Here is a 25,943-nt window from a genome sequence, read left to right on the forward strand (position 1 = left end):
CACTAAAGGGAGGATTTGGTTAAATATTAGGGTTTGTTTCACAAATGTTCACTGAACAATTTAAAATAAGCAAATGTAGCAGAACATAGAATGTTCATCTAAAAGACAAGGCTTGTGATTAGATCCCAATTCAACAAGAAATTGAGACTATTTAAAGGATTAACAAGACTATAACTATGGGGTTGGAGACAGGTACGTGCCCCATGAAAGAGGGTGAATTCTAAAGCAGGAGACATTGTTAAGGCAAGAGTATCTTCTGAAAATGGCTCCCGTTTTTTGGTCATTTTAATAGTTTGGAATTTTCAGAAGAGTTAAGGGAGGTTGATTTTAAACATTCTTCTGATATTTATTTTACAAGGTTTATTTACCATCCCTCTCTTTCAAAAGGAAAGAGCTTCCCCTCTGTTGAACTGGACTACATCTTGGGCTTGAGCCTGCAAGGTGCCATGTCTAGCAAAGCACGCAGGCATGTACTTAACTTTAGGCAGAGGCTGTAGTACCCCTGAAATCAATGAGACTAAGTACATGTTTAAAGTTAAATCTGGGTTTAAGTGCTTTGCTGTGTCAGGCAAATGTGCTCAGCACATGGTGGGAATAAGCCTGTTCTAAAGTGCTGCATGTTTGGCCAGATTTCTGGGCCAAGCTATTAAAATCACTCCAAATCTGAATGAATTTCCAGTAAAATGCTCTGCTATTTTTCCAGTTAAAGCAGCAGCAAATGTAGTTGGGCACAAAGGGTATGATGGTGAGCTTGAAAGAAACACCTGGATATTCTTAAGAGAGAGACTGGTTTGAACTTGACCTCCAGCTGCATTAGTAACACGGGAATACGGCTCATTATGAATTCAGGGACGCTAGGTGAATCACCGAGGAGAATTAATCCAGCTCCCCTAAACTCAGGGGGTGTCAAGCACCCTCTGCGCTTGAAATGGGGGCTGACGCTACTCAGCACTTCTCAAGTAGGATGCCTAGTGCAGTGTTTCTCACACGTGGCCACTATGGGCTTGGCTTGCGGCCACAGCCTCCTGGGCAGTGATGGGGGGGTGCAAAGCAGTGGTCCCTCCCACAGGGCCACGAGGTTGGACCCTGCTCCCCTCTGGAGAGACAAATGCTGGAGGAGCAGACAGCTAGTGGGTTCCCCACCTTCCTGGGGACCAGTGGTGGCCAACCTGCAGCCCGCAGGCTGCACATGGCCCCTCAGGATAATCCACTGGCAGGCCGCAAGACAGTTGGTTTACATTGACCGTCTGCAGGCACAGCTCCCAGTGGCCCTGGTCCTCCCTCAGACAATGCAGCCCTTTCACAGCTTTGAAACAGAGTAGCCAGCGCTGGCGATGATGCAGGAGGCAGAATGGAATCCAGCTCAGATGGTCTCGCGGCCAGTCCGCAGCTTACCCTGATGGGCTATGTGCAGGCTGCAGGTTGCCCACCACTGCTGGGGACGGTAGGATCAAGGTCCAGCTGTGGGCAGCAGGCTCTGGCCATGGGGCTCCAACCCCCCTCTGCGGGGCTCGCCTTCCTAGTGCCCCTACCAGCCCATTATGTCCATCCCCCCTCCCTCCCCCATTCCAGCACTTGCCCCCTACTGACCTCCCCATCTAAGGCTTAATTTTTCCCCAGGCTTGCCAGGCCTGAGTAAGTCTGCTGCTGTGAAAAGTGATATCAGTATGTTTGTTAATAACACTTTTCACAGCAGCAGACTTACTCGCTAGCAAGTCTTTAAAAACGCAAACAACAAAGCAAAAGAAACAACAAAAAAGCCCAGAACCCACACAGCACCTTCTTTGGGTTTCTATTTGGTTTAGGGCCAGTAAAGAATAGTGACAACTACATTATTTTTATTATTGAGGCTGCAAAAAGATTCAGTAAATTACAATGATTTGGATATGTGTATGTGCCTATTTAGGAAAAATAAATAAGTTAATGAAATAGTTTAGGAAAAATTTGTCAGTGCGGCCACCAGCATGCGTTCGTAGCCTCCCTCTGAGGCCACCAAAAAATGTATTGTGAGAACCCCGGCCTCCTGCATTACAAGGGCTCTAAAGGAGCATGAGTTTGTCAGCTTCTTCTTGTTAATCAGTCCTTGGTGGTTAGGAGATAACAAATGAGTATAGAAACACTAGCTGGCCTCTAACCTGTGCTGTTGTTTAAGCAGATACACAGTCCTATACAGTACAGAATCATTGCATACAACTGTGTATGCAGCCGAAGAAGTGGGCTGTAGCCCACGAAAGCTTATGCTCTAATAAATTTGTTAGTCTCTAAGGTGCCACAAGTCCTCCTGTTCTTTTTGCGGATACAGACTAACACGGCTGCTACTCTGAAACCTACAATTGTGTTGTATCTTTTTCTCTTTTACTGCTCACATGGGCTGGAGGCTTCCAGCAGCCCCTGTGTCATTATTTACTATGGATTTACATACTTATTGCAGCTTACTGGCTGTGGGCATTGCAATAGCTCTTCAGGTAACAGGGAGCTTTCTAGAACCTTGTATGTAAGGACAAACTAAAGGGAAAGAGGCTGTATTTGAGGAATGTAAGTGACTTCTACTGCTGAGGCTCTCCCTGTGTTTTTATTATTAGTTTACAAACCCAGCTGTTTTATTCTAGGAGGGCATTGATGACATAGCCAGAAAAAACAGATTCAGTGTGTACAGTGCAAGCTACTGCTACAATAGCTAGGCAAAGGGACCTGGGCAATGGAAGAAAGAAGCCAGAGACTATCATTCCCTCTAAAGCAGTGGCTCTCAAACTTTTTTTTAGTGGTGACCCCTTTCACATAGCAAGCCTCTGAGTGCGACCCCCCCCATATTAACTAAATCACTTTTTAATATATTTAACACTATTATAAATGCCAGAGGCAAAGCAGGGTTTGGGGAGAAGGTTGACACCTTGTGACCCCCCTGTCATAACCTCACACCCCCCTGAGGGGTCCCAGTCCCCAGTTTGAGAACCCCTGTGATAAAGGTGGATAGACAGCAAGTGAGTTTGCAATGGGAATAATCTCCCCCCCCCCCCCATACAACCGAGCACAGCTGAACTACATTTAGTGCTGGGCCACTACCCTTGAACAGATACTGAAGAGAGGAAAGTAACAAATATTGACAGGTGACTTACATCCATACCTGCTCACCAAAGCTAGAAGAAAGGGGTGAGAGTAGGAATAATAGCATGACATTAAGAAAGGGAGAACTAAAGGCAGCAAGAAAGATTATGGGATAGTCTCCGTTGGTTGAGGCTTTGGTGATTTAAAAGACACTAGAAAAATTGTCAGTGGGCCAGATCTGACAGCATAACAACAAGAGTCCCTTTTAAGTGCTATGATTTTCTAGTTCAGACAGCAACAGCTCTAATACTGGTTTTTATTTCCTCATATTCCTCTCTGGCAGAGTCACGCGATTATTAGGGAAGTTCCGTATGTAACAGAAATAGAACAGAGAGCAGAGTGCAGCCACTGCATGCACTGGTGCAAATGTGATTTCATGTTCTCCAGCTGTAGTCGTTTCTGAAGGCCCAATGCCGGCCTTAAGCATTTGATTGGATCTTTACATAGCTTCTAAAAAGGTGGGGGCTCCAGTTTCTCCATCAGGGATTTGATCCAGTTTGTGCCATTGATTAGTTTAGTGGTGGCAATGACATATTCTGTGCCTCCGTCTTCCATCTGAGAAAGAAACCTCAGTGCAGCAATTTCAGCGTACGTCACGCCTCCCAGAAAGAACACCAAAGTTACTCTGTTTTCTCCCTGTTGACCTGAACATTTATAGAGATAGTTACAAACGGGACTGGTGCTGAAAGGACAGTTTTATTCTGAACTTACCCTAGGGTCAAACTGAAGCACAGATTTCAGTCAAATTACTAAGTGATATGGAGCTGTGGATAGAGCACTGAATGGGTTTTATTTCTGGCTCTGCCAGTGACCTTAGGCAAGTCACTACCTCTCTGTGGCTCAGTTTCCCTATTGTAAAATGGAGATAATACCTCCTTTGTAAATACTATGAGATTTACTGATGAAAAGGGCTATACATTACAAGAGCTAGGAATTATTTCTACCACCTTAGGGCAACGCTCAAAGGCAGCTCTCTCTACTGAAGCTGGGAAGATAATATACCAAGAATTACTAATCAAATGAACTGTACGGATGGATGCTGTCAGTCACTACATCAGACTCTGTAAGTGAATTTAACAGGAGAACTGTCCCAGACTAATCAAGTTACTCCAAAGAAGCTCACGCTTTTTTTGAAGGCCAGTAGGTAACTGCTGCCTCTCTTCAAAGTGGGGTCCTGGGAGCATCTTTAAAACTTCTTCTATGCTACGCCAGCCTGGGCGAGCGAGCAGCTGTGCCAGACGCACACTTAATGGAGCATAGCCACTGTACACGTATGAAATATCATTTGGATTCTGTAGGAGGGAAATGAAGAGCAGTGGAGTTTTCTACTGAAAAGTGACACTTCAGCATATTAAAATCCATGCAAATGTACAAGCTGTCCCCCCCGCCCCCATCTGTGTCCATTTTCCAACTGGTCTGCCTATTGATAGAAGTATTCAGTTTACCTGTTCATTAACATCGTCCATCCACAGCCGCATGGTTTTCCTGATTGTTGGGTAGTTGTTTCTACTGCTTGTCTGAAGTTTTAAGAGTCCAGCCTTTTCCAGATTGTTTAAGGTCAATATATGTTCATAGCCGTAAGTCTGTAACATGAGGATTTTGCCTTTACTGTAGTACTGTCATTTATACATCAAGAGCAAGTTCTTAAACATCACTTGGTTTTATTTCTAACACTAGACACTAACCAAACAACTGAATGAAGTTTGAAATCTATAGACAAGACACTGTCAAGGTTTGCAAGACAATAGCAGACATTTTAAATAGTGAATTCAATTAAACACTGATTTTAGGGACACGGTTTCAAAACAACTCATAGGGGAACAAGTGAGAGTGTGTAAAGTTAAAATGAACGTTTACAAATGCCTTTTTGCAGACAGAAAGCATGACTGTGGGCCAAAACAAAATGATATGCATGTTTTAAATATGTTTAAATATATTTCACAGTTAAAAAAATTAAAGAAAACAGGATAGTGATTAAACACGGGTAGGCCTTGATCTTGTGACGTTTTACACATGTGAATAGTCCTATTTAACTCAATAGGATCACTCATGTAAGCACAGATATGTATGGTGTGCAAATCTTTCCAAGATTGAGGCCTTAATTTGCAAGGAATATCCACATTATTAGTGAAACAATTCTAGCCTGACCTGGAGAATCTCTCGTTTATAATGGTCCAACACCTTCTGCTTGAGTCCACTATTACACACGGACTGCAGGCAAACCAGCCTTAATATCTTGATCAGTGGATGTTTTTGAGCAATGCAATCTTCAGTGTAATTGTTGACCTATAAAGAAACAGACATCCAAGCGGTCGACCAAAATCCTAGGTTAGGATTTTAACAGAGCTGAAAAGAAAAGCTGGTTTTGCTTTGAACAGCAAAGCGAAGATAATGTTCTCGGAAGATGCTTTTACCGCCTTGTCCATCACGATGGGAAGGGATCACAGCAGCTACATAAGCAGCTTAGCTATTTGCAAAATAGCTTTGTAGCATTGGTGGTTCCAATTAACATGCCTTGTAAATGGTGTTAACAATGGATATCTATGATCCCATTGGATACACTGGAAGTGTTTTGCAAACTCTCATCCTTGATTCCCCACCCACCCCCGTATCATTAGAGCACTATACAAGTCAAAGCGCAGAGCACTGAAGCAGTGTCAACAGTCGCCAGTGCTGCACTATATGCAGCAGAACCACAGCACTGGAACGGTGACCTTCGTCTCCCCGTGCCTGACAGAAAATGCAGGATAGCAACTGTCGCCCAGCCACACCAAGAGACAGACAGGAGGCCACGGAGGCAGTTTAATTAGGTTGTAACTTGATTCACTTTAATGTCCAGGAGAATCTGACAAATTGTACAATGCAGGGAGGAGGGGATGGGCTCCCCGCTGATGCAGATGTCGGAGCCCCCTATACTCAGCTCCCATAAAGGATATTTTCCTTCTGATCCTTTCCCAATCCAATTGATCTGATAAGCCTATCCCTTCCATAGCGAGTACCTGCACTGGACATCTGCTACAAGTTTTACATATAAGTTGCGACATGATAACCTAACCCTCTATTCCACCCCCTCGGTCCTCTGATCAGCTGTGTGGAAGGTGAAAAAAAAAAAAAAAAACAAAAAACCACACCATGCCTTGGCCAATCTGGCAGTGAGGGGAAATTCCTTCCCAGCCCCCCCAGAAAAGAGGCAACTAGAGTAATGGCCACAGTGTTTCAAAAGCAAACCTGGTCCTAGTCAAAGTACATTGATAGGTAGGTAGGTGGGAGCTTCCAGCCAGATCCTCATAAAGAGGCCCTTGTCTTGGCTACGTGGGGTATAAATACCTCTCCCAGTCAGCAGGAAGGGCAATACACTTATCTTGGCCTGGCACCAACTGGATCCTGCCCTCCCTGTCCATCGCTGTAAGTTTTCCTCCTTTTTGGCCCTGTTACAAGGGAGCCCATAAAGGGGCAAAGCCCCTTTTCGTCCAACTCGCCAGACCAAGACACACTTATAAAAAGCCTACTTAAATTGTGCCCTCTGCATCCTAAGTGGTATGCACCACTTGGAAAGAACGTCTCCAAAAGGCACAAGGAACACACTAAAAGTTTTCAAGACTGGCATCAAATCAGAGGCAGCCATTGTCTAGGTTTCTCTGTATTAACACCCCCTCCCACCAACCTTTTTGATAGGTGTTCTAGGAGACTGTAGTTAGAAGATAATAATCATGTAAAGGCAAGATCTTGCTCGCCACCCACCTTGTCAGTGTCTATTCCTGACATGAACTCTTGTTCCACTGTTAAATTATCAAAGAAATCTTCTGATGCTAAAAAAAAAAGTCAATAAATTAGTAAGTTGGTACTTAAACATAAGGGTCAGTTTATCTGTGTATTAAATGGCATCAGCAGAGTTGCCCAAGTATAAATAAGGCCAGAATTTTGCTTCTGGTGTCTGAATTTATGAAATCAGCAAAGTTGTATCTTTGGCTGCAAGACAAACACAAGATCGACTGTAGGTGGAATACTGAAAAGGATACTTACTAGTAATGTCTTTGATTAGCTCTGCAATCGAGGTATGGTTTGCTAGAGAACTTCTTGCTGCCTGCATGTGTGGCAGTTGTGAAACGAACTGCTTGATCTCCCCAACTGTTTTAGCATGGTGTCTTTCCTAAAAAGACAGCAATTATAGTTTAGAGCTTATTCATTACAATAATCAACGTCTGCTAAATCATTTAATCAAAAGGTGTGTTTCTGTCTGTTTAGTTCTGTACTATGTTCATTGCTTTAAGAAAAATGGAAAGTAGTGAGCTTCACTACACAATACTGTAATTTTGCAACACTGATCAGTTACCTTCAGTAACATGTGACCTTTCAGACAGACAGCGTTTACAAAAATATATTGTTTCCTAGAACAGCACTGTTCATCAGTTTATAAAGCTGTTGTGTAAATGCACCATGAGAAAAACACCATTGGCATCAGAGTGATATCTTATTTTACAAGAGAGGCTGCTAACCACATTTCTCTGTGCAATTACATTAAAATAGTACAGCATCTTGCACTCCTACTGCCTTCCATCCAAGGATCCCAAAGTACTTCTCAAATGTTTGTTAAGCAAGCCCCAATCGCCCTCTGAGGTTGGAAAGTATTACTATCCCCATTTCACAGATAGGGATTCTGAGGCCCACAAAAAGTGAAGTTTTATTTCCTTTGGTAGATGAGAGGAGTGGCTGCTGATCCTCCACACAAATACATCTAGTAGTATCATGAGATTCAAGATCTTAACATTAAGTGTCACTGGACTTGAGATGCAGTCACTGTGACATACTATTTCAAGAGTATAGACACTGTAGCTGCCCTGCAGGGAGTAAAATCCCTAGGATGATAAGGTAACATACAGTATATATTAAACCAATCTTACAAAATTCTACTGACCCATTTACTCGGGTGGGTCTTTTTTTTGACAGGCATGTAAAATATTAGCTTAAATTCTTATCTTTATTTCTGTCAAATATAAGGAGAATCCTTGGAGAAAGCAGAAAGAAAAGGAGATTGCAGATGTCTCACTGCTCTCCTTAGTTCTAGTTTAGAAGAGATTAAAAATCTTATGCAACAGTTTCAAACGTTTCAGGGATCTGCAATTTGCAAAGCGCTGCCTTAAACACTTTAAAAGCTACATTTGAAGGGCTGTAAAGGGAAGAGGCAAAGGAAACCACAAAGATGGGACCCGGGTTGAAAGATATTACAATATTCTATCAATGGGTAGTAGAGAGTATAAAACTTCACGTTCATTAGAGAGCTGGACAAGATGGCGTAAGGAGGCAGGTTTAGTGGTTAAAGCAGGGACTGGGTCAGAAATATGGGGCATTCTGGTGCTGGTACTGCCACTACCACTAACTTGTTGCCTGACTGATGGTTAACCATGTTATCCAGCTTCACCATGCTTCAGTTTCCCCACCTGCAAAACAGGGAGAACACACACCTCTCTTGCAGGGTATAAGACTTAACTAGCATTTGTGAAGCTCTCAGCTCCTCAGATGAAAGCTGTCAGAGAAGCGTGAAGTGTTTGGCGCACCCTGAGGAAGGGGAACAGAGAGCATTTTCCCCTCTCTCCAAAACTGAATAGCAGCCTATTTATTTTGAAACAACTTTTAAAATAAGTCCCAATCGTTAAAGTCCGCCCCAAGCAATCTAGAAAACCTGGTCTGATGAAGCACAGACCTCTATGAATTCTCTAATCCGAACAATCCGGACATTTGTGTTTCACCCAGTCAACCTATTCACATCTTGTCACAACGAATACAAAAGGAAGCTTTCTAAAAAGTTATCTTGACTAAAATGTAAACTATACAAATGGGCAAGTACAGGCAGGAGAGTGATAATGAAGTCTGCAATTTACAAGCCCTTCGCTGCCAAAGTACTGCTGTTTCATTATCACCTATTACATCTGACAATCTCTCATCTCTTACCTCCCTTCCAGTGTGAAGTATTTTAATCTTTGGGAGCTTCCAACATGAATACGCCAGTAAGGGTCTATTACTGCAAGTCAAACCTGAATGCACAATTTAGATTGATATATGGTACATCTAACTGGCCTTAAGATTGGCAGAAATGATTAAAAGCAGAGGGAAGGAACACAAAACTATTAACTCACTGTCAGCACAGCAGGTCACACAGTTAAGCACGGCCTGACTTCTTTGGTTTCCTCGTTTTGCGTGTGTATTTGTTTTTAAAAGCGGGGGGCAGAGGGAGGGAAGAAGAGTGTTCAATTCCACAGCTAATGGGCAACAGCTGACAGGCCAACTGGAGTCTCACTGTTGGTAAACTGCACACCTGTAATAGGTGCCAATTGGCTAAGAGGCAACTAGTGTCTATTAGTCCTTAGCCATGTACACTCTTATTATTGTGTATTTGACTGTGGCAGCAGCTAGAAGCTGTCAGGATCCCATTGTTGTGTGTACAAAATCTAGCACAAAGATGGCCCAGTCCCAAAGAGCTTGCAGTTGAAGAAATCCTTAAACCAGCATAAGCGCCTCCCATGCTCTAGCCAGTCCTCCACTGGTCTTGTGCCCCACTCCTCCAATTGCTATTTCTTTGGTTTTCCTAAAGGAGGGAGGATGATCCAGTCACTCAGATTAAATTCCCTGCTATGTCTCCGACTTTCTGTGGGACTGTGACACCTGTACCCCGTGTTCACCACTTGTACATGGTTAGGATATCTTTTGTGCAAAGTATGCCTCACCCAGTTGAAATGTGTGAAACAAACAGCATGTAAAATTATGAAATTTTGCTATATGATTGTTACTGAAACATGTGCTTCTGGGTAACAGCCACAAACCAATTTCTCAGAGACAGACACCCTAGCACGCCAAAGTACTAAGGAGTCATTACCGGCTTAATCGGACATTCTCCAGTGGTGGTGGTGGGGGAGTTGTAAACAAGAAATTTACAATTCATCTGAAGGACAGTTTGGAGCTCACGTATGCAATGGAACTTCCTGGCCCCATGACTCAGCAAGGATTTTTTCAGTGCAAAGGGTTGGGGGTATAAGAAGGGGAGAAAAGTGTCCCTAGCCACCCTTTCCATCTCTCTGCTGCTGAGAGCAACAACTCTGAAAGAACTGAACAAAGCGGGGGAGCGGTCCCAGGCCAACCTGTGAAATGTATTGCAGCACATAGTGAGACAGACCTTTTGCTTTTAAGCCTATTAGCCTCGGTAAAGTTTAGGAATTAACTGGTGTTTATCCTTTTATTTCTTTTGTAACCAATTCTGACTTCTAGGTGACAAGTGATAAGACCTATCTTCCTCTAGTTAATAAACTTGTTTTACTGTTTTATTTAAACCAGTGTGTTTTGTTGAATTACTTGGGAATCTCTACTTAAGGGTCAACAAGCCTGGTGCGTAATTACCCATTGTTGGAGTGATGAATTATCTATGAGCATGTCCAGTCCAGTGGGCTACTAAGCAGTACAAGACGCACATGTCTGGGGAGCAAGGCTTGGGCTGAGGGATATGCAGGTGTGGCCCTGTGTGTAATTCATGGATGGCTGGGCCTAGCAGTCACATGCTCAGCTGGGAGGGACTTTGCCTGCTGGTGGCAGAGTGAGCATGCCTGCACACGCTGTTGTTCATCAGGAAAGGAGTATAAAAAGCATCCCAGGCTGGACAGCTAAGGGGCACGGCAGTCTAGCGGTTCAGACTGCACCTTGCCGAAAGTCACTGTGACGTTCCCCAAGTCACTTAGGGTGAAATCCTGTTGCCACGGAAGTCAAAGGAAGTTTTGTCAGTGACTTCAGTAGGGCCAGGATTTCACTCTTTGTGGCTCAGTTCCCCATCTGTACAATGGGGATAACAGCATGGTTCTACTTCCCAGGGGTGCTGTGAGGATAAACACACTCCAGATTTTGAGGTGTGCAAATACTATGATAATGAGCGTAATATAAATATTAAGTCTGATTTCGATTGTAAGCTCTTTTGGGCAGGGACAAGTCTTTATTTCTGGTATTTTTATGAAGCACCTGGCATGCTGGGTGGTGCTATAAAGTTAATAATAATGAGGCTTTAGATTAGTTTAAGATGCTTAAGCTACTTTAAGACCCTAAAGAGTTTTAAAGTGGAGATGAGCTCAAGCCAAAACCTAGAATCTGAACCACCACTAACTATGGGACAGTCTGGATCCCATGTGATCAGTTTACTGAAAACTACTAGGGAAGTAAAATGCCAAAGGCTACATTCATGTAATATTAAGGTTAGGCATTGGAAGGGGTATTAGTGGATCTTAGCCTTGTTTCATGCTCAAATCTGCAGAGCAGTCAGACCCAACTCTCCACCTAGAAGGAGCAGACTGCCCAGATGACCTGCGACTGGGCGGTACAGCGGTGTATACGTCCTTTACCTCAAAGGCTGCAGATATGATTTTGGCTTTCTTGCTTAGCACCGACCCCACAGCGTTGAAGTTCTTGTCTCGAATTTCAGCATACAGCTCCTCGGCAGAATTCAGCTGAAGCTTCTTCGGTTCCGTGGGGAGATCCTTGCCACCCTCACCCTGCTTCTTAGGAGCAAACTTTTCAGGAGGGAGTTTCACATAAGCTACCAACACAGCAAGAAAAGAAATGACAAATTAGAGCTCAAACCCCAGTACTTAAACTGACCAACCCACCAACACTTTTCCCCAAGCAAGAGGCAACCCTAGCTTAGTGTAAACACCCACACTACAACTTGGAAAAAGTGTTACTACAGACAAGATGATTTCCCCTAATTCGAAAGGGTAGAAATTCCTACTAGCTATATGTAAACAAAGAGGCCTATACAGAGATCTAGATAGGACCAGAGAGATGCCTTCTGCTCACCCTCATCAATACATTAGGTGGAAGTTACCAGCTCCACGAGCTTCTGGCCCTACAGTTTTCATGATCCCATGAAAAGTGCCCTGGGATCACTAATGTCCATGTACAGCTGACATCCCACGGACTCACACATAGCGAAGAGCATTGTGCTCAATTCCTCTTCTTGGGAAGGATGAAGCACTGAGCTCACCTTGTTGGGATTGAAACCAGGGTTTCAAATTACCTCAGGCAACTAAGCCACCCCTTTGTAGGTTCAGCTAAATTATTCTCACCTTCATCCCAAATTCCACTTGGCACCTGCACTTTATTCTAGCACTCAGGAATTTTATTCTACTCCACTAGTTTCACGGTCCATGTTTTGCTGCACTTACTATTTTGAATTCCATATATTTCATCAATAAGGCCTTCGTATGTAAGCTGAGTAGCTAGAGGCGACAACAGGTCTACATTGCGGTCAAGCAACAAGAGAGTATCAAAGACGGGAAATATTGAGTTCTGGCCTCCAGGGAACTCTCGCTTCATCCTGATCATCATGTTAGCCACATGCTGGAAATAAAATATTTGGTTCGTTATGGCTCAGAGCATGAAGGGTGACTATGATAACTAGCTTTAGAGACATATGATGTACAAAGACAGGGAAAGAAGCGCATGTTTAAGAAGTAAACGGGAGGAGAGGCAAGCTATGTAACTGGTACAAATGGAGGAAGGGCCATTAAGAAACAAACCAAACTATTCTTCGACAAAACTTGCTAGTTTAGTCTGACAGAATGGTCACAGAACCTGAACTCTGCATTCAGTTCCAGATGCCTCCTTACCGAAAGAGGTATTTATGAACTGCACGGAGTTCAGAGAAGAACAAAAATGATCTGGTAAGAGGGACTGAATTATGGGAGAGAGCAAAAGGACACAACACACGTAACTTGACTAAGTGATGAATAAAGATGAAGGTATATAAACCCTTTAGCTATCAGTTAACCTCCTTGGTTAACTCCAAGGAGGGAGGGGAATTATTTAGAGTGGTTAAGAGAGTCTAACTAGGAGAAAAGGGATTAAGTTAGGTCAAATATCAAGGAATCTTCTTGACAGTGAAATCTATTGTCTGTGGAACTGTCTCCCATCGGAAGGCGTGCAAGCCCGACTGCTTGGGATATTTAAATTAAATTACACAAAGCGCTAAAGAGGTACAGCAGACAACATTCATGCATTGGTCAGGGTCAATAGGTCTTTATCAACTCTAATTTACTCCTAGATTCATGGACTTGAAGTCAGAAGGGACCATCGCGATCACGTAGTCTGACCTCCTGCACACTGCAGGCCACAAAACCTCACCCACAAATTGCTGGGATTCCAACAGCATAGTGTTCATGAAAACCAAGTGAACAGGACAAACTCCAGTGAAATACAGACATACATAACACCACCACATGTCAGCCTCTCAGCAGCCAGCTGACTTTCCCCGGGGAGGGGAAGAAGATATCTGGGCAGGCAAAAAGAACGGTAGGGAACATACTTATAAACACGTTCCTTTAGGGGAGCGGGGCTCGTGAGAGTAAAACCTGCAGTGACAGATTGACTGGGAATTGTTTCAACCAATAGGAGCCCAAGCAGCAAAATGCAGCTCTCGACCCACAGTATCAATAAACCCAACACACATTAGCAGCAGCTACAAAAACAACCACCACCAAAAACAAAAGGATTTATCGTCTTAGAAACACAGATGTTTTAAATTTGTTTTACCCGTGCACAATCCCCCTTCCCGAAGATCTGTGGGATAGTTCCATAGAGTGCCTGTAAGGTCATCAGCCCCTTGGCTGCATGGTACAGACTTGTCTGGTCATTCTCCAAGTAACACTCCTAAATGACAGGGAAAGGAAGGTTACAGAAACAGAGGATATTTAATTAGCCTGATCTTAAAAGTAGAACCTGGCTGAATTGGATGGCTTGAAGGATTGCTAAAAGGATACAGAGCCTTTCACCTTCAGATCACCGGTTCAAATCTGGCCCAAGTATCAGTCATCCAAAGTCATTACTTGCTATTGCTAACGGCTGCTCAGTGAGCACTAGGACACCAGTTTGTGCTTCAGTGCAGGCCCCAGCGGACAAGCACGCAGGTCACAAAACCATCATTACAGTCAGCACTAGCTGTCAGACTGAAGGGTTGTCTGTATGAACAGCGAGTGCACAACGAGCTAGGGTGTAAATCTACCCCACACTAACCTGCTGCGCACCAACTGTCCATAAGGACCCTGTTACCACGCACTAAAAGTTCCCCGGTGAGCTTTGATCTACCTCACTTTCAAAGCTAGTGCGCAGTAGATGTATTCCCCAGCTTGCCCTGCACCAATTGTTTGTATATACAAACCCACAGACGACATTCCAGGAGTGAATGAACTATGGAGACTAAGCTAGGCCTTCCTGCCTTCTACATGTGGTCAGGGTTGAGGACTCTTTCCCCGCCTCCTTCCCTCCCGCCCCCCCATACATGTTCTGTGGTTAAATAGGACAGTGAGCTCCAGCAATGCCAACTAGGGAGGTTTCCAGCACTAAACTCACTTTAAAAAGTGAGTCAGAACATGAAAGTGATTGCTACAGCTCACCATGCTATTTAACCGTCCTTACAGTCCACATAGAGCATTGCCGTGCAGGCTGGTTGTTTAGAGACATGCACAGAACAAACAAAAATTCAGTGTGTGAGAAAAAATGACCCTGAGATTAAGGAGAGAGACCTTAACAGTGAGAAGAATTCAAGAGGAGGGGGACGATTACAGCTGGTGCCTGGAACTACGAGTAGTTTGATTACTCCTCCTGGACAAACTGCTGCTGTGACACACCAGCCGGCAGTCCAGCAACAGGACTGCAAAGCAGCAACTTTCATGTGTGCCAGCAACAAGGGGAGCTGGATTCACAAGCAGCACAACTCCGCATCCTGGGGCTCTATCTGCTCAGAGCGATTAGAGTCAATAATGACTATTGGGGAACTGTTAGGAGATCAAAGCCGTTATTTTCGAAGTCTCTAGCCAATGTGTTGCTCCTAATTTAATGCAGCAGAGTAACAGAGCTGAAACAACAAATCTCTTTCCTGTGACTTGGTCAATTAGAAAATGTGTCACCAAGCTGGCAAGTTTTATCATGTCCGGACATCCTCTCTGCTGCTCACACAGGGATAGATTCAATACACTAACAAGGGGAGATGGCTAAAGAAAGCCTCACACGGACTTAATGGCACTACGTGTGATATGCTGGCAATGCAGGATATATACCCAGCACTGTTGCCCATCTTAAAACAAGTGTTAAGTCTTTGCACTGCTCTGGGGTGACACACCCTAACAATTACAATTTACCCTTCTGTAGCATATTTGACACAGGAAGCTTCAAGTTCTTTATAAAGATTAGTTATTTAAGCCTCACAAATCCTGTTCACACAAGTATTACCCCATTATACAGATGGGAAAACTGACACAGCCTGGTGAAGCGATGGGTCCTCGGGTGCATCGTGGCATTCAGAAACAGACCGCAGGAGTTCCGACTCCCAGTCCACTGTTCTACTAGAGTCCGACCACATTCGCTCTGTAACTCCTTTTATTGCCCTGTGGCTAGTTGGTCTGAAAAGTGCTTTGAGATCTTTGGATGACGGATGCAACACAAACATGCAAAGTATCTTTTTCCTCAAGGCATAAATCAGCACTTACTTTAAATGCACTTTCAGACTCCATGGATAGCAAGTCTCCATCAAACGGAATGAGGTCCAAACTGTACTGTTCTCTATGAATGAAGGATCCCAGAACGCCCTGATCCTTCAGCCGTTGCTCGCACAATAGGCTGCGACGGGGCACAAACAAGATGTGGAAGTCCCGCAGCGGAGAGCGAACTCTGTCTTCACTGGAAGAGAATCAGCTTAAGTTGTCATAAGCATGATCACCGTAACACAGTATATACTGACCTTGGTTACTCAGATCGGCAATACAGAAGACAAAGGGGCACTGAATGGAAGCAAGACAAAGTTCCTGATTGATACTTTCAAGTACCTTATAAATAAAGGCAACCCTACTCACAGCCTTTTATTTTGGAATATTTTGTACAAATCGACACCCTTACAGTGAAGGGGATGGCTCAATAGTTAAGCAGTAGGTCTGTAGGCTAAGCAGCTCAGCAATACTTATGCTGCCCAGAGCTACAGGTTCAAATCCCAAGCAGGGTTGACTTGGCCTTTATCTTTTCCAGTTGACCGTGGGTAGATCTTTCAAACAAGAACTATCTGCTCTGATGAACATGAATGGTTCCAGAGCAATTAAAAAAACTGGAGTAGAGATTTTTCCTGGTGTCCTTAACCAAAAATGTCCCCCTCTCCATCCTGTTGCTATGCACCTGCTTCCCATCCTCCAACCCCAGGAATGATGGCAATTCAGTGATGCTGCAAGTATGGGCCAATTCTGATCCCCATCATGCCAAGTTGCGTAGCAGTTTCACACTGAAGTGAAAGATTTATTATTAGTGAGTGGGCTGAAATCTGCCCAATTTATTTCACTCATAACTTACATCTGGTATGAACCAGGGGGTGGGGGGGGGAAACATTAATCCCACTGCACCATCACAGCTCTGGGAAGCAGCTGTTATCTTTCCACTGAAACACCAAGTGTACCTGAGCACATTTTCAGCAATTATATCCATTAACTCTAGCCTGGGCCTGACAAAGAAAATAATATTCTTGACATCAGCTGGGGGCAGACGGCCCGCCTTGAGGGTGAACATCTTCTCCACCTCATGTTCCTATGAGGAGACAAAAACGGTATTCAATCAAGGTATTCAACTCCTGTTATTTTGAAAACTGGTTTCAGAAAGGGCCACATCAGCTGAAATTGAACTGCTAGTTGTTACTGTGACGCCTTATCCAAGGATAGCAACATGGATTTCATCTTCAATTTCCATATGCTGATTATGTAAATTATTAGTTTACTGCATTACACCACCATTAAAGATGGAGGTTCTGCACATCTGGTCTGTGGGAGGCGAGTTGGCAGAAGAGCAGTAAGTGATATTCCAAAAGACAGTCTGTTCTTGAAGCACATTTTTATTTCTCTGCTATAAGGCAACAATCTAAGACTGGCAAACCACGGTGACAGCATTGGACAGTAAGAATTAGGGTTTGAAAGGCAAAAATTAGGACAGTTTACAGAAATTGTGCTAACAGTCTCTAGAGGCCATTGAGACTGAGGGTTCAAATAGCTTTTGAGAGTCTGAGTATTAATAAGCACAACATGAATGCCATGTAGGGCTTACCTTTAAAAGTGAGTATTGTGCAATTAATCCAAAGGGTCCTGTGAGGTACTCATCCCACACTATTGCCTAGGAAGAAAAAAAAGCCACTGAGAAAAGTCAGTTGCCACAAAGAGGAAAGAAAACCCTGTTGAAGGTGAGCTGCCCTCAGAAGCTCAAACATTTGCTTTCTGAGAAAGTGCGGATTTTAAAAGACAGTCATGAATTAATGGGCGAATTTCAACAACCCTTTGCTCATCTCTAGTTCCTTTCATCAGAGGAGCACAACGTGCTTCATATATGCTAATTAAACCTCCCAAGAGATTTTTACTGAATAGGAAAACCATTCAGCCTTGCATCAGTGAGTCTAGCAAAGAGGAAAGGAATTGGGATGGCTGGACTCTGGGGCAAATTTGGTGCAGCTGCATTGACTATTCTGAAGACAGTGGAGTTCTACTCGGTGCAAGTACAAAACCTGACCCAGCGTCATAGTCAGCCAGTTTAGCAGGGCACCTGGTAAGAGCATTAAGTGAGCTTTCTACTTGCCCTCGTGAAGACACGTCAAAGGCAAAATTTCCTGTGCAGTGACTGGTACATGCTGGGCTCTGCCTGCCTTTCCCCACAGAGGTGGCTACATTTTAATGATGCTGCACAGCATGGACATGGTTTGCGAAGCTGCCAAGAGTCAGCAGTCCAAGCTCTTGTAACCATTTGTCATGACCTCTTTAGCCATTGCCCAGCATGGCTGCTTTTCACTAAACTCCTGTTCTTCATGTACCACAACTCCACTCTTACCTGACTCTACCCTCACGGCCGCCTCCTCCCTCTGCCTCTCCCTATCTGTCCTCCGCTAACTCCACCTACCACTCCCTCCCAGAACCTCCTGAACTCATCTGGCCTACAGAGCAGTCCAGATGCCACAACCACACACCCTGCATGGTCTTCTGACTGTACTTGAGGCCTACAGGGCAGGGACTCATTTGCTTGGCACATTCTGACCATGGGACAGCACAGCACTGGGGCCAGCCTTACACAATGACTCAGTTTCTAGTCTGAGTTTGCAAAGTGTTTTGGGATAATTTATTACCACTCTTGAGTGGGCCTGTGCAGTGATGTTGCCAGGAGCTCCTGAGGCTCTTCATTCCAGGGGTCCCTAGGGCGCACAGGGTCTCAAAGAAGCAGCTGGGCTGTTCCTAACATCTCTTCCTCTGCATGGAAGTGTTAGTCCCATGTGAATGCGAGTGACAGAGAAAGGAATATTCCCTATTTTAGTTTGGATGTGTTTCCATATGGGATGTTTGGATGGGGCTAGCTAAGGTCTAGAGCCCATGAGGCAAGGTGCATTTACTGGAAGTCTGAAGTGCCTGGAGATGCTGAGATAGACGGGCCTGGAAAGGGTATCAACTGTTATTGCTAGGCTGTTTATCAGGGAAAATATCTGCAGACCAGGAAGGCCCGTTTGGCATCTCAGGGCAGGGCAGGGCCGGGCCACGCCACCCCCTCCCAGGTTGTCAAAACTACAGACTAGGGCCGGGATGAGAAGAGGAGTCACTTCCCCAGCTCCTGAGAAGAGCCCCAAAGGATCATAGCACTGCCGATGGGGAAAGAGACCCGAGCACCCCATGATGCTCTCAAAACTACAGTCCAGGGGAGAGACATGGCACCCGCCCCCCAGGAGGAGAAATACCCCCGTGAGTCTTGGAGTCAGAGCTCAAATCGAGACGAGGTAAAGTAGGGGGCGGCCCCAGAGCCGGGGGGGGGGAAGGAGAGGGGGCGGTCCCGCAGGGGGCTCGGAGCCGGGGGGGGGGGGGCAGTTATTGGAGAGGCGCCGGGGAGGGGGGGGATATCCCAGAGACAGCAACTTAGGCCCCCGGGGAGGGGGCGCTTGGCCGGGCCCCTCACCTTGGAGCCCGCGCACTTGTCCAGGAACTCGCGCAGCTCCCTGCGCCCGGCCTCCCGCAGCGCCGTCAGGTTCACCCGGCCCGAGCTCAGGTGCGCCGCCATCCCCCGCCAGGCCCGGCCGATCACATGACAGCCCCGATCACGTGACTCAGCGAAACTCTCCATCTCCCCGCTCAGGCCCCGCCTCCTGGAACCCCAGGAGGATCCCAGCGGCCCCACCCCCCCCCCACTCGGGCCCGGCTATAACGGCTGCCCCGCGCGCCGGGAGCGCAGTCACGTGATCCCAGGGACGGGGCGGGTGTCGGACCGTTACCCGCGCAGCGTGTTCTGCCCCGGGACATTCAATGAGCTGTGACGAGAGGGCAGCTGGGTGCTGGGATAACGGCCGCTGCCCGGGGGGGGGGGCACTGGGGTAACAGCGACTGCCCCTGGGGGTGGGGTCCTGGGGTAACAGCCCCAGGGCGGAGGGGTTGTTACTGCTCTCTCTAGCGTAGGGCTGGTCTATGCCACCAAGGCCCCATCAGCTAAGAGTGTGAGTCAAAGCCCAGCCCGAGCCTAGGGCGGGCAAAACATTGTAGACGCGGGGGTCTGCTCCCCGCTACAAAGGTAAGTCCCTGCTTATGGGGGGTTATTAAGGTGACCTAACCCCCCTGTCACCATCGCTAGGGCGACTGAAGACTCTCTAGTGTAGAAAGACGCAGTTACACTGGAACTGGGGAGGATTGGTGTGAGCGCTACCACCACATTACCGACAGTAACGCCTCACTGAACCGTGTAGTTCTGTTCCTGAAAAATGCAACTTTAAGTGAAATGATGTTCAGTGAATCCCATTTCCCCCTAAGAATTAATGTAAAGAGGGGAGATAGCATGGCCGACCGAGATACACCCGAGTGTATGGGAGAGAGAAAGAGATGTGCATTGCCCCTTTAAGTATGCTGACCCCACTGTAAGTACATTGCCTTTTTAAGTAGATCAGCAAGTTGAGACAGCAGCTGCTACTAGTAAGTTACCTCGGTCATGAGCCCTGTCGTGTCCCTCCCCCCCCCCCGCTCTATGAAGATGGTGTAAGTGGGGGGCAGGAGCTGGGGGGGAGAGGACACCCTGACATTAGCCTCCCTCATCTTCCCCCCATATAGCAAGCAGGAGGCTCCCGGTAGCAGCTCCAAGGCAGGGGGCTGGAGCAGCACATGGCAGTGGGGCGAGGGACAGCTGAACTGCCAGCAGTTGATAGCCTGCTGGGCAGCTGCCCCACAGGAAACTTAGAGGAGCAGGGAGCTGATAGGGGGGCTGCTGGTCCACCCTGGTTCCAAGCCTCCGCCAGCTAGCTCCACTGGGCTGCTCTTTCTGCAAGCAGTGGACAAAGCAGGCAGCTGCCAAACAACGTTATAAGGGAGCATTGCGCAACGTTAAACAAGCCTCTTCTCTAATTGATTAGCAACAAAACAATGTTAACTGAGACGACTTTAAGGGAGGAGTTACTGTATTGCCGGTATAAACTGTGTCTGCACAAGGACAGTTATACCAGCAAACCCATTTCAATGAAGACAAGGTCCTGTTAACATTTAAAAAAAATCACACCCCAATATCTAACAAATTTCCATTGCTGGAGGTTAACTTCATTGGACATGGAGAACAATTGATCATCATCCTCTTTAAACCAGTTCTTAGACTTATCTGGTCTCCCCTCAGTCTTCTTTTCTGAAGATTAAACATGTCCAGTTTTTTTTAACCTTTCCTCACAGGGCAGGTTTCTGGAGGAGGAGAGTGGCTCCAGCTGAGAGCATTGCCTAGAAGATTCTCAAATGTCCCATCTTAACTTGCTTAGAGGAGGGCCCCCTTGTGCCAAATAACTTACATGTGACCATAAGTCTCAGTTGCACATGACCCCTCATCTTCTGTCCCTCTCAGCCAGGTCTTCCTCTGCTAGGGTCTTCAGTTGTGGGAGCCTAAAGTTAGGCACCTAAATAGAGGTGGCTGAGTTAGCAAGCAGCACAGTTCCTGTTGGATTAAGGGCCTGACATTAGCCTCCATGTTTGAAAACACTGGCTCTAGCTCTTAACTGACCCTTTCATTCTGACATGCCATTAACGTAAACTATCAGAAACTGCTTCCTTGAGAAAAGCACTGCAGAGTGCTCAAGATGCTACAGGCTAGTGATACTCAGACAGTGGTTCAGGAGTCAAATTAGCAATCAGCCTTACCCAATAGAGCCACGGTAGTGTGAATTCATTGTTTCATTTACTATTTGAGATGTATATATAAAAAACATTCTCACAGCAAAGTGACTGACCAAGTATGATTTTATCAACTACAATTGGTTAATAACAGTAAAAGCCTCTTGATTGGTTAATAATTACATTACAGTGTTTTAATATGTGCTGCAAAGAGATGCAGGAGACGCATGTTAATAATGGAGATATATCCTATCTCCTAGAACTGGAAGTAGGGTTACCATATGTCCGGATTTTCCCGGACATGTCCGGCTTTTTGGTGCTCAAATCCCCGTCCCGGGGAATTGCCAAAAAGCCGAACATATCCGGGAAAATGCCGGCATCCCTGCCCCAGTCCCCTGCTTACCTAAGCGGCTCCGGCAGGCTGCGAGCTGCAGGCGGATTTCCCCGCTGCGGCAGCAGATGCTGCTGCTCCCCCCCAGACCCCTTAGCTCTGCAGCTGAAGAGCCGAGCTGCCCAAGCGCTACCGGCTTCACGGTTTGCCGGGCAGCCCCCAGACCTCCAGACCCTGCGCCCTGGGCCGGGCGCTTCCCCAGCGCAGTCAGAGCCCGGGAGGGGAAGCGCCTGGCAGGGGCGCAGGGTCTGGAGGTCTGGGGGCTGCCCGGCAAACCGTGAAGCCGGTAGCACTCAGGCAGCCCTTTTCGCGTGGCTGGGAGGGAGGAGGAGGGGGAATGCAGGGCGCTCAGGGCAGGGCTGGCTTGGACTTTTTTGCCGCCGCAGGCAAAAAAGCCTCCTGCTGCCCCCCCCCCCCCGGCGGGGAGCGCGGCCGTGGCCCCGCTCTCCCCGGCCGGCTGGCCAGAGCTCCGGGGGCAGAGCGGTGAGCCCGGCCGCGGCCCCACTCTCCCCGGCCGACCGGAGCGCCAGGGGAGGGCGGCGAGCCCACTGCAGCTCCACTCTCCCCGGTGGCCGGAGCGCCACTTTCCCCAGGTGAGCGCCGCCCCCCTCCAGGTGCCGCCCCAAGCACATGCTTGGAGGGCTGGTGCCTGGAGCCAGCCCTGGGTAAGGGGAAGGAGCGGAGTTGGGGCGGGGCCAGGGCCCCATGGAGTGTCCTCTTTTTAAAAACTTTTAGTATGGTAACCCTACTGGAAGGGACCTTGAAAGGTCATCAAGTCCATCCCCCTGCCTTCACTAGCAGGACCAAGTACTGATTTTGCCCCAGATCAGTAAGTGGCCCCCTCAAAGATTGAACTCACAACCCTGGGTTTAGCAGGCCAATGCTCAAACCACTGAGCTATCCCTCCCCCATTGAAGAGCCACTTGCGGCTCTCGAGCCTCAGTCTGAGTATCGCTGTTCTAGGCCTTTTGACAACTCCTTCTACTCAAGCATGCTTCTTTGCACCCCTTTCCACCCAATCTCTCTCTCAGCTGACCAGGCAGTAGCCACACCCCTTTATTCTTGCTGCCTTGCCCCATCCTGTCCGGGTTCGTTACTGCCCCAAAGCTCATCAAGTAAAAATACACCAGGACAGCATGTTTTACAATCCTGCTGTATTCTAGAGTGAATTTCCTGACAAGTGGGAATTGTTTTCATGGCACAGTTTCCCTCTGCAATAGCAGAAGCTTTGGCACAATCCATGGTGAATGTTTAGCTATTGACCAACAACTTTCAAACCTCCCCTACACCAGGTAGACAAGGAAATGACCCAGATGTAATCGATGGGGAAATGCCTTTGAGAGTGTACAAATCTGTCAAGATACCGTGGTAGCTGTACTAAGTTAATAATTATTTGTATGGCAGTAGTGCATAGAGGCCCTGATCAGAGCTCCAATGTGCCAGACATTGTACACATACAGCACCTGCCCCAGTGTTTAAATCCACATCAGAGACTGTTATCACTGGAATTTAAAAAATATATATAATATGTAAACATTTCTATTAAAGTTATGTTTTGCAAATTATTTTTTAGAAAGCCTAAATTTTGTTCTTAAATAGACCTGAGTATCCATTTGAATGTAAATCCACTATACATTTTAGAAGCTTCACTGCCCCCTTTTGACATTCCAAAACATATCTTCCTTGAATGACAAGTAAATCTCAGACAGCCTTTCTACATTAAAAATAAATAGGTTCTAGAACACATGTTGTTTGGGGCCCCAGCAACCCAAATGGAAATTTTCTTACTCAATCCCTTCCTTTCTAGTAGAATAATCCCACACAATCCATAATGGATGGGCTTTTTCCCTGTGGGATTTGGAGGTATAGGGATGTAGCCAGGGCTCTGGGAACATCACACATCACTCCCAGTCACTAGAAAAGTTCTTCCATTTATCTATTTCTTTTTGATTTCTAAATAATAAGAAGGGCCCCTGCACAGTCTCTGAGCAATAGCAAGAATGCAAGACAAAGGTGACGAGAATAACCATTTATTAAAGGAGATACAGTACACTCAATTCTTTAAATTAATACTGATTTCCCTGCTTTTGTTCCTATTACTATAATACATTCGTTACCCCCAATTTAAAATTATTACAGATTGACTTTATATCATGTGCCAGATACTTGGTTGATAATCTTGAGAAAAATACATCAAAGGTTTATATACAGTTATATAAAAGAGTAAACCCTATACTGTATATTGTACAGGTAGCAGGGAAGATACAGTATAGTTTCAGTCCTTTTTACATATGCTAGAAGACATTCAAAAGAAGATAGATTTAAACCATCTGAATAAATGATTTAGGGTCTGATGGGTCCACCCTGGCTCATGTTGAGTGTTTTCTTACTATATGAGCAGCCCCTCTGAAACTAATTGAACTGTCTGTGTAATAAGGTACATCTCAACATTAGTACGAGTGACACAAGCTAGACCACGTTGTGTTCTGATGGTTTAGATTTCTTCATTCCTTGTTATGTTTTTGCTTATAAGAAAATCCACAATTATTAATGTTGAATTTTCCATGTTACATTCATCTGAAAATAAAATAAAAACCAGGGAAACCGTATCATGAAATAGTTAGCATAAATGCTTCATTTCCTATGAACTTTACTGAAAACCTGCTAGAGGATACAAGTGTGCTGAAAGATTTTTTTCACAGGAAACACATTAATAAAAATCTCCCAATACTGAGGTGGTTTTATATTTTTAAGTCAACAAATGAAGTAGTCATGTTGTACTGTTTATCCCATAAACAGGTCCTGTGATGACTGCTAATAAAATTTAAAAACGTGAATGAGAAGACATGTTTTTTCCAAAATATATTTTTTAATATATATATGTATATATACACACACACACTGTATAGGAGCTGAAATAATGCAAAAAATGGATGTCACATAAATGGTAGTAAGTGTGCACAGCATACAGGTTTTTAAAAATTCCCCACAGTAGCTTATGTTTTCTTACCTGCTTCATGATTTTATAAATTTCATACTGTAGTCCAATGGAAAGAAAGGCACTACGTATATATGTAGTGCACAGAGCTCATGTTCTTTGATCAAGAGCACAGTAAAATAGTTAACGAGTAGATGAAAATAAAGATGAAATATTTCTCAACTCATTCCAGTGTCAAAAGCTTAAAAAAATCTAAATATACAAATGCAGCCTTAAAATGTCTTAGTGCAAATATGAAAATTAACAGCATAATTTTAAGGTATTTAAATAAGCTATAACATAACTATAATACTTTGTTCCTATACATTTTTCCTATAGATAAATTTAATGGCATAGGGGACATTTCTTGTTAGAAATTGTTCATACCCAGAATTTGGGAATAAATGACAAAAAGTAATTATTAAATAATTTATTTATACTTCACTTTAGTTTATTAAGGGGGGGGAAATAAGATCTTTATGAATGGAAGATCAAAATATCTATAGGTTTGAAACCGAGGATGTGTGTGTCAAGAATCACTGTCCCTTTTCCTGATGTCTGTACACACAAATGCTGGTGGGGTAAACTGTCGAATTAGTGCATACAAATAAAGTTTGTTTTCCTGGCTTTGTATTGTATTAGAAGGTCTCGTCGTCATTGCAATTGGTTGTCCAGTGCCCGAACACCTCACAGATTTCACAATAGGGGCGCTCTTCTTTTCTGCTGCCATGATAAGTCGAATGGGGAAGGTCATCGGATGCCTGTGCCTGAGTTGGACAGTCTTCAGTTTCATGGAGATCAAAGCAGTCGCAAATATCACAGAAGAGGCGAGGTTTTTTCTTTGACTGATTTTCATCCTCGCTGCAAGATCAAAATTGGTATAGGTTAGGGTGGATATTCTCTTAAAGGAGAACAAACCCAAAGGACATTATTATAAACTTCCACCAAAAAAAAAACAAACAAACAAAAAAAAAACCCACACATTTTTTTTTAAATAAAAGTTTATAACAACATCCAATGCTGTTAAAACCAAGGCATATATCAGTGGATCACAAGCAGTGAAGAGAATCATTGGGGTGGGGGGCGGCAAAGCTTCTGGATTCCCCCATAGCCCTGCAGTTGCTCAGATTCTCACATGGTGATAATACCCACTCTTGCCATTAAACAAAGGATTCATTACATTTTGAAATCTACACAAATACACATCCACTATTTCAAAGGCATTTGTATGAAGTGGTAAAAATAGTTTCTTTTTTCATTGATACAGGGGATACACCACCACCATTATTTAAAAAAAATGCTGAGCTCTGCACTG

At 45.1% G+C, this 25,943-nt stretch overlaps 2 protein-coding genes across 9 annotated transcripts in view; both read right to left on the bottom strand.

Annotated features, from left to right (window-relative positions):
• Positions 1 to 2,553: 2,553 nt before the first annotated feature.
• VPS33A (VPS33A core subunit of CORVET and HOPS complexes) lies at positions 2,554 to 19,270 on the bottom strand. Its single transcript, XM_008163566.4, has 13 exons — positions 19,087 to 19,270; positions 17,209 to 17,274; positions 16,571 to 16,698; positions 15,621 to 15,810; positions 13,669 to 13,785; positions 12,303 to 12,477; positions 11,481 to 11,674; positions 7,129 to 7,255; positions 6,847 to 6,914; positions 5,254 to 5,391; positions 4,551 to 4,688; positions 4,229 to 4,397; positions 2,554 to 3,749 (listed from the first exon to the last, which is right to left on the bottom strand). Exons 1-13 carry the CDS (start codon positions 19,249 to 19,251, stop codon positions 3,556 to 3,558), a joined length of 1,869 nt encoding a protein of 622 aa, XP_008161788.2. The 5' UTR covers positions 19,252 to 19,270; the 3' UTR covers positions 2,554 to 3,555.
• Positions 19,271 to 23,665: 4,395 nt separating this feature from the next.
• The window catches only part of CLIP1 (CAP-Gly domain containing linker protein 1), a 115,257-nt gene continuing 112,979 nt past the window's right edge, over positions 23,666 to 25,943 (bottom strand). For 7 of the 8 annotated variants that reach the window (XM_042852467.2, XM_024101406.3, XM_008163572.4 and 4 more), the window contains one exon: positions 23,666 to 25,489. In XM_042852467.2, coding sequence (XP_042708401.2) covers positions 25,267 to 25,489 — 223 coding nt within the window. In that variant the 3' untranslated portion in view covers positions 23,666 to 25,266. The remainder of the gene's footprint in view (positions 25,490 to 25,943) is intronic. The other variant, XR_010592818.1, reaches the window with a different exon arrangement.

This window comes from Chrysemys picta, chromosome 15 (assembly GCF_011386835.1).
Source record: "Chrysemys picta bellii isolate R12L10 chromosome 15, ASM1138683v2, whole genome shotgun sequence".
In the NCBI taxonomy this organism is placed as follows: domain Eukaryota; kingdom Metazoa; phylum Chordata; order Testudines; family Emydidae; genus Chrysemys; species Chrysemys picta.